General features: G+C 42.9%; 1 protein-coding gene across 2 annotated transcripts in view; it reads right to left on the reverse strand.

Annotated features, from left to right (window-relative positions):
* Rtn4ip1 (reticulon 4 interacting protein 1) overlaps nucleotides 1–9018 on the reverse strand; it is a 44189-nt gene extending 35171 nt beyond the window's left edge. The window contains exons 1-3 of one of the 2 annotated variants that reach the window (XM_076552364.1): nucleotides 8372–9018; nucleotides 2953–3104; nucleotides 964–1032 (exon numbers count right to left, since the gene is read on the reverse strand). In XM_076552364.1, the coding sequence (XP_076408479.1) occupies nucleotides 964–1032; nucleotides 2953–3104; nucleotides 8372–8651 (501 nt within the window). In that variant the 5' untranslated portion in view covers nucleotides 8652–9018. The remainder of the gene's footprint in view (nucleotides 1–963; nucleotides 1033–2952; nucleotides 3105–8371) is intronic. The other variant, XM_006982754.4, reaches the window with a different exon arrangement.
* Between the last annotated feature and the right edge of the window lie 54 nt (nucleotides 9019–9072).

Consider the following 9072-nt stretch of genomic DNA (forward strand, 5'->3'; position numbering starts at 1 on the left):
CACAGCTAAGCATTTACTTTCACAGGAAAGCAAGAATTTTCACGGGAAATGTATAAACTATTTCTGGGTTCAGGGGTTACTGTACACCCTACTCCAGAGTTGGTTTCAGAACGGTCTCCAGCCGGGCGGTGGTGGCGCACGCCTTTAATCCCAGCACTTGGGAGGCAGAGCCAGGCGGATCTCTGTGAGTTCGAGGCCAGCCTGGGCTACCAAGTGAGTTCCAGGAAAGGCGCCAAACTACACAGAGAAACCCTGTTTCAAAAAAACCAAAAAGAAAAACAAAACAGAATAGTCTCCAAACAGCTCTTCACCTGATCATAGAGGCTCAGTAATGTTTTGCAGTCTACATTATTAGACATACTACTTCACTGTTCATTTAAAAAGATCATATATAATAATCACAATTATTAGATATACTTCGCTGTTCATTTAAAAAGACCATATATAATAATCGTGTTAGACCTGACTATACCCAGAGATAAATTCCAATAAACCTCAAATCTTGATAAACACATTTGAATTCATTTTTGAGATCAATTGCTTCCTTAACTCTGTTTTCTGGAAAGTAATTTTTCCAGACTTTTTTTTCTATCCTAGTAACTCCTAATTCCTCCTCCATGCTCCTCCTGGGGCACTTCTCTTTACTAACTGTTAGGTCCCTGACTACATTTGATTCCTCCAGGCCTCTCCCTTGGGTATATTTGGTACCTACTGGGTAGAGTGGAGAGCAGCGTTCACACCTCAGCCCACGTCTCTGCTCTAAGGATACAAATGACTGCTCCAGCAGGCAGTGCTAATAAATAACACCAAACAGTGCACTTTTCGAAGTTTCCCAGTCTTTATTTTAGCTCTCTCAAAGTTGCCCATAAGACATGAATCTAATCTGAAAAACCACCAATAACTTTCGAGATGCCTGCCAGTCTCCTTATACAACCAAGCATTTCAGCAGAGATGGCGAGTTACCTCATTCCCACTGACCACAACGAATTCTGAGAGAGTGCCTTGTTTCCAAGGAGGAACTGCAGCCCAGACCTGAAATGCAGACATGCAGCTTTATTAGACACAGAAATGTCTGACCCAAGCTGAGCATGAAGGCATTCCCTAACACATGGCTGCCTTGGGGTGGGAGCACTCCAGCACAAAAAGTTAAGCTTCACATAATATTAATTCATTGCTGAGTATGATTCTGTGTTTCTCAAACCACACTGGATACACATACTAATACACCTGCTGCATTCAGTAAGACTCTCCTGGGGATCTAGGACTTACTAGCTGTGGCTTTTAACTTTTTTTGTTTATATATATGTTTGAGACAGGGCCTCATCAGGTAGCCCAGGGGGACCCCAAACTTTTAATCTTCTCATCTCAGATTCCTTAGCGCTGGGATTACAGGTGAACCTCACCATGCCCAGCTGGCTGAGGGACACTTTATAGCAGGGCCTGCTCAACTGCAAGCTGGCCTGGCTGTGCTGACTTACAGGGATTATCTTCTCTGTGAAAAGAAACCACAACACGGCTAGTATCATGAGCTCACTACTATCTCTTGGCATAAACATCCAAAGTGACAAGTGACAGGAGATTGTACCAAACTTTAGCTATTTCAAAGCCAGCTAACCCATAAGGCAGAAACTGTCCTTTAAAGACTCAAGCAAAATAAGTAGTCCTAATCCTACATGTTTTAAAGTCTTGTAATTCTTAAGTACTAAGTTAGAAAATTCAAGTACAAGCTGAGCATGTAGCTCATGCCTGTAATGGTAACACTAAGGAGGCCAAGGCACTGTCATAGGTTCAAGACAAGCCTGAGCTACACAGTGTTCCAAGCAGCAGAACCCTGTCTCAAAAAACAGAAAGGAAGGGAGGAAGGGAGGGAGGGAGGGAGGGAGGGAGGGAGGGAGGGAGGGAGGGAGGGAGGAAGGGAGGAAAGAGAGAGAGAGAGAGAGAGAGAGAAGGAAAGAAAGAAAGAAAGAAAGAAAGAGAGAGAGAGAGAGAGAGAGAGAGAGAGAGAGAGAGAGAGAAGAAAGAAAGAAAGAAAGAAAGAAAGAAAGAAAGAAAGAAAGAAAGAAAGAAAGAAAGAAAGAAAGAAAGAAAGAAAGAAAGAAAGGAAAAAGAAGTGTTCTGGCCAAAAGTCAGTCAGTACAAGGTCAATGGTAACAGAGTCTATTTCCGAAGGAAGCAGGATCAACCTCACCAGGTCACCCACACATCTGCAATCCCAACACTTGGGAGGTAGAGGAGGATTAGGAGCAAAGGTTATCCTTGGCTACAAACCAAATTTGAGACCCAACTATACTCAGTCTACAATCATTTTAAAAATTAAAAAGTAGAATGGAAATTGCATTTTAAAAAAAGGAATAAAGAGAGCTGGGCATAGTGGCACATGCCAGTAAACCCGGCATTTGGGAAGTGGACACAGCAGAATCGTATGTTCAAGGGCATCCTGTGGTGGTTTGAAGGAGAATGGCCCCTACAGGCTCAGATATTTGCATGCATAGTCCCCAGCTGATGAACTGTTTGGGGAGGATTAAGAGGTGTGGCCTTGCTGGAATGGATATGTCCTTGCTGGAGAAGGTGTGTCACTGGGGGTGGGCTGGAAAGTTTCAAAATCCCATTCCAGACCCAGTGCTCTTGGATCAGGATGTAAAGCTTGCAGCTACTTCTCCAGCACCATGCCTGCCTATGTGCCACCATGCTCCCCACCATGATGGTAACGGACTAACCCTCTGAACCTCTAAGCGAGCCTCAATTAAATGCTTCCTTTGATAAGAATTGTCTTGTTCATGGAGTCTCTTCACAGCAACAGAACAGTGACTAAGACACTTACTATGTATGTAACAAGTTGAGACCAGCCTGAGTTACACGAAAGCCAGTCTCAAAAACAAAAGCAAGAAAGAAGAGTTGGAGGGGAGGAGAGGTAGAGGGAGGGGAGATGATAAGGAAGAAGGATTAACTCACCTCATCTCCAGGCTTGAAATACTTCACATCAAGCCCACACTCCATCACCACACCAGACACATCCCGGCCCAGAGTTAGAGGGAACTCTTCTCCCTTGGTTCTTATATGCAGAGGATCACGCTTCATATTTAAAGCTGTTGCTCCATAACCACCTACAATACACAATTTACCTGCTTCTTAAAGGAAAAGGTCAGAATGATTTGAAAATACTATAGGACACAGGCAGGTCGATGTCACATGCTCAGACATAGACTCTACTGTTTGGTCACCACACAGTGCCGTGTAAAAACAACTGGGTGTTGTTCCTTTCAAAGAAAATTACTTAGAAAGCTGCAATCACTAAAACCACAATTGCTCAAAGTCTCTTTGAAACTCAGATTGCAAAACTGTCTTCTGCAGTTTTAGAATCCTCTTTTACATAATTGCTCTTTGAAGATGGTATCTCTACTAATTCAGTCATTTGCAAACTTTTAATCTTTTTAGACAGGATCTTGCTATGTAGCCCAGGCTGGCCTTAAACTCCTGACCCTCTTATCTTGTCCGGAATGCTGGGGCTACAGAGATATGCTACCATGTTTGTAAGAGTTTTTAGCAACTTCTTTGGTCTGTAAAGAAGATAAACGTTCAGGCTATTAAAGAATTCATAAAGTTCCGGCTACTAACACTAGATTATGAGTTTGAGTTCTAGTCTCCGTCTCCTAAAAATCTATGTAGAATAATGATTTGAGTAAGTGCAAAGAATTACAGTGGAAAAGAGCCGCTGGGCTGCATGTGATATGTCTGATCAGGTAGGTCAACTGCATTATATCTGGGGGGTGGGGTGCACTGTTTTTGGAGGTTGTTTTTGAAACAGTGTCTCACTGTGTAGCCCTGGTTGACCAGGACTAACTATGTAGACCAAGCTGACCTCACAGAGATCCACCTGCTTCTGCCTCCCCAGTGTTAGGACTAAAGAAAGGTGTGGTACCACACCGGCTCACATCTTGTTTTTAAGGATATTTACACAGATGACAGATAAGTCAAAGTGAAACCATTCTTTTGGTCAAATGAATTAACTACTCTATGTGCAATAATAATCCAAAATAAGAACTGGGCCTAGCTCCTCCAGAGTTCTCAAAACCAAGGGAAAGCCCTTGAAAATATTTAGTGCTGTCTTCAGGTGAGATCAAAAGCAGCAAAGGGACTCTAAACTAGCACAACACCCCAGACAGGGCAGAAGGAGAAGTAACAATAACCGCGAGGGTGTATGCTCGTGCGAATGACCCACTACAAGAGGACAAAGAAATGCAGGAGAGAACAGAGGCCCCGAGAAAGAGAGGCAGGATCACGGAGACCCAAGGACGGTCAGCCTTAGATGGGGCAGGACAACCAATCCACACAGCAGTGAAAAGCAGGTAAGGGAGATGCTGACCGTGGGCAGTCTGCAGAAGCTGTTTTCCTAAAGGGGGAAAATCAAGGCACTTGGGAGAAAAATCAAAGTCGGGATAGTCCCAGGAAAATTTCAGCTGGGGGTCTTCAGGCCAACATTCCACACTCGCCATCTGGCTAGCTAGAACGTGACTTCATCACAGAAAATGACAAGAGTGCATGGGGGCTCACAAGAGCCCTGCTCAACTCCCTGTCTATGTGTATTTCCCTCTGCTAAGACACAGAAGTTACTCACTGAAACCTTTTGTGGTCCGAGCAACAGAAGTGTGCAACAGGCCAGAGTGTTTTCAACTGTTTTCTCAATGACTCTAATATGCTAATATACTAAGAGTCTCACACCAGAATGCGGCCAGCTTGTAGTGAGAAACCTGTTTGGTGACAAAATGGGGTGAAAGCTTGTCATCCCAGCTTCGGGTGGCAGCACACATAACGCAGACCGGAGGGTCAGGAGTTCGGGATCATCCTCAGCCACCTTGAGTCTGAGGCCAGCCCAGCCCACAAGAGATTCTTATAAAAAGACAAGAGTGCCTCCCACTAACACAGGCTTGACTTGTTCAGAGTTTGGCTAATTTGGAAAATCCCCCAAGATTTCATCCATTTCAGAGATTTTAATCCCATCTAAAGAAACCAAACTTTGCTGTATATGCTGTTGGCTATATTATTTTAAAATTATTCATTGCTCTAGTCATTTCTATGATTTATTATTTTATGTCCAAGAGTAGTGGCCATTTTCAGAAAAACAGCCTTTATCTGTCAAAATAAATGTTTCTCTTGTTTTCTTCTCAAGGGAAATAATTAATTTTCTACTTAAATATTTCTCAAAGCTACCATATAACACTTTCTCAAAAAGCATCCATGGGCTGGAAGATAACATGCAAATAGTATTACCCAATCAAGTAATAAGATACTAGATCATCTCAAAAACACTCCATGAAAGTAAAACGTGCTACAGTATTATATGAAACAGCAGCCTAGAAAGATCTGGACACAGCCATTCTGTTGAAATGAAACTGTACACAGCACACATTGTGTACTCACATCTTATAAAACAACCTCCCTTCAGGCCTAATATAAAAAATAAAAAATTTAAAATGAAGTAAAATATCATATCCAACTAGGAAGAGCAATTATTACATCAGCAGAAAAACCAGCGGGAAAGAAATGCAGCTCACTGCCCAGCACTGAAGAGAAAAAAAGTTAAACATAGACAATTGCAATAAAGGTGTTTTCAATTGTATTATTATCATACATATTATTATTATTTGGTTTTGGGAGACACTTAATGGCTCAGTCCATGATGGCCTTGAACTCCCTATCCCCTGTCCCTACTTCTGAAATTACAGCCTGAGTTTGTTGATGTTTTGTTTGTGTGTCTGTTATAATACCTAGGCCAACCTCAGCCTTGCTATGTGGCTGAGAATGACCTTGACCTTCTGGTCCTCCTGGCACTACTCCAGTGCCTGGACTGCAGGTGTGCACTGCCACACCCAGCTTCTGGAGCTCACACCCAGGGCTCTGCACAGGGCAGGCAGGTACTCTTATCAACTGAGCTAGCTCGCCAATTTCCGGAGTTTTCCAGCTTGAACGTTTGAAGACTCCAGACCTTTCTCCAAATTTCCTCCTCTGAAGAAAAGCTACTAAGAGTTATTCTGACAGGTAAAGGAAACAAAAATCATTTTAGGGATACTTTACTCAAATATCCACAATATTCCCAAGATAACATGTAACTCTTTTGTTTTGTGGTGCTTATTGTTGCTAATGCTGGGGATCTGGCCCAGGGACATACATGGCTACATAAAGGAATTACTGCTGAGCTATACCTCTGGCCCTGATAAAAATCTGATTGAGACATGTTTAACTCTTTTCTTACCAAGTATTTGAAATCTAGTGTATTTTACAGTGACTGTACTTTCAATTCGGCCCAGCAATACTCACTGCTCAAGCCATATGTGGATAGTAGCTACTATCCTCAGCAGTATAAGAAGTCACAATGTTAAATGTAACATTCAACATTAGAGCCAAATGACCTAATCTCCATAAATCTGGACTTGAATTCCCAAACCCAGAAGTTCTCCCAGTTAGGTATGCCTGTAATCTGAACACAGCATCTAAAAAAAAACGTTTCTCCTTTTCCAACAATCTTTGTGAGACCTCCTTTTCATCATTACTTCAAATAACAGTGTAATGGAATATAGAACTATGTATGAAAACCCAGCAAAGAGATGTGCACAGGCGTTCAACAATGCTAATCATCTCATTAAATTTCCTGCTTTATTTTGGAAAATATTTTTTATAATTTATTAAATTTCCTTTATTTGGGGGGTAGCACAAATGTGCCAGAGACCACTTTCCAGAGTGATTTCTCTCCTTCTACCGTGTGGGTCACAGGGACTGAACCCAGGTCTTGGGGCTCAGCAGCAAGTGCCTTTACCCACCGAGCCTTCTCACTGCATAAGTAGTTCCTGTACCCCAGGAACCCCTTGGAGGTGAATCCTGTGCTTTATCAACTACTGCCCATTTGAGTGGTTCACAAATGTAGCTGTCTTCCAGTCCTTTCATACTTAACTCCTGTTTTAATTTTCTATGTACTGTATTTTAAAATAAAAATTTTGGCATTTGTTCAAATTTCTGATAGGATGGTTATAGCTCATATAAAAGTTCAGTAATTTTCAGATACAAATGACACTTGAGACCAAATTTGAGAACTGCTAGTCTATCACATCATTTCTGGAGAAGTTGGTCTCAATATTTTCTTCTATTTTTAACTTAATCTGTAACCAGATAATACACACATATACACATATCTGTACATATAAAGAGAAATTAAGTTCGTCACACATTGAGTCATGTATGAGAACTGTTGCTGAGGCACTGAATGCAACTGTAGGCCCCCACACCAGGCCCTCAGAACACTGACCCAGGGTTAAACGGATGGCAGCTTCCTTAAACACTGGGAGGTTAACTGCCTCAGAACTATTACTGACATCAGTCATCTCAAAACATGTTCATCTTCAGAAGACACAGACTGACCTCCCTCAAGCAAGACTGACAATGTTTTTGTCAACATTTTTCCAGAATTAAAGTAATTCATAAATACAAACCAATCTGTTCACTATTATAGCTGAATAACAGTATAGGATACATTCAAGGGATGCTCTCTCCAAGCTTTTCAACATGGCCCAGCAAGAGAAATGAGGATGATAACATTATACCAATTTCAACAGGTGCATAACAAGAAAACACATTTTAGCTATGGAGGGCAAAATGCACAATGAGAAATGAGAATACTGTGCCCATATCCTGGAGTCCTGCTCTGTTGCTTGGTACCCTGGGCCTATAACAGAAGCTGTGAAGGATGGGAGAGCAAGGAGGATACAGGAATTATATAACCCCAATTCTGAACCAATGGGGAAACAACCAAACTCTGAAACCTACCCTAAAATCACCACCCAGTAAATTAACTGTAGGCACCACTTCTCGGTCCCAATTCACACTTGAAAGAAAGCAACCAAACACACTTAATGAAAGATTAAAGAATTCCTTGGCTATTGTGCCCTCAGAATTTTGGAAGTATTTACAGGGATATTATCAAAAATCCTACACAATTCCGGATGGCCCTGCCTATCGCCGGATGGTCAGTTTAATCCCCTGGGCCCAAACGGTAGAAGGAAGGAACCCCGGAACCCCGTCCCCCATGTCGTCCTTTGGGCTCCACTTAAGCACGGTCCCATGCACCCAAACACAAAATAAATACACGTAACAACAGTAAACCTAAGTGACTCCTTTATGCCAACACTTGCTATCCCAGGACTGGAAAGGCAGGTCAAGGAGGCCTGCAGAGTGGAAACTGGTCTGTGGTCTACAGTGAGTTGGAGGACAGCAGGGGCTAGATAGCGAGCTCTTGTTTTAAAACAAAGCCAAACAAAACCACACAAACAAAACACCTGCATGCCTAATGATTAAAAAAAAAAAAAAGATCTGGACAACTTACTTCTCATATTAACATCTATAGGATTTACACTGGCAGCATGGACTTTGATAATGACTTCGTTTGGGTAGTGTATGATGGGTAACAACATGCTCTGAGTGAATCGAAGAACTTCATTCTTTCCATATTTATCTATCACCCAAGCGGGCATGACCGTGCTCCTGGCAGGCGTGGTACTAATCTCTCTGAATGGTCGCTTTGGGATAACTTTGCTTCTCCAGAAGCAGGCGGCGGCGGCGGCACATGCACTTCTTCTAAGTACACAAGACTTCAAAACTTCCATCCTGCACAGAGATGGAGCCGCGTCCTCACAAATCAAAAGAGGAAAACGGCCAGATTCTGTCAAACCCACCAGTCAATTAAAGGGGGAGGAGATTCCAGAAACAAACTCAACCCGATGAAGCAACGGAAGGAAGAGAATAGAGTTGCAAGTATGCTCCCCAGGTCAGAAATGCTGCAGTTGACGTCCAGTCAGTATTCTGTGCATCCCCCCTTCCTTCCTTCCACTCTCCTTCCCCTTAAGAAAAAAAAAAAAACAAACAAGCAGAGAGAGAGCCCTCGGCCGGGCGAGCAAACTGCATGAGCAATCCCTGAGCCAGGCGGACTGGAAGCCTCCGATTCCCGACGCGACCCCAGCCGCGGTCTCCTTGCCTGTCTCCGGCCGCCGGGGCGCCAACCAATCGCGTGCAGCGATCATTTCCGCA

Source organism: Peromyscus maniculatus, chromosome 16 (genome assembly GCF_049852395.1).
Source record: "Peromyscus maniculatus bairdii isolate BWxNUB_F1_BW_parent chromosome 16, HU_Pman_BW_mat_3.1, whole genome shotgun sequence".
Lineage (NCBI taxonomy): Eukaryota > Metazoa > Chordata > Mammalia > Rodentia > Cricetidae > Peromyscus > Peromyscus maniculatus.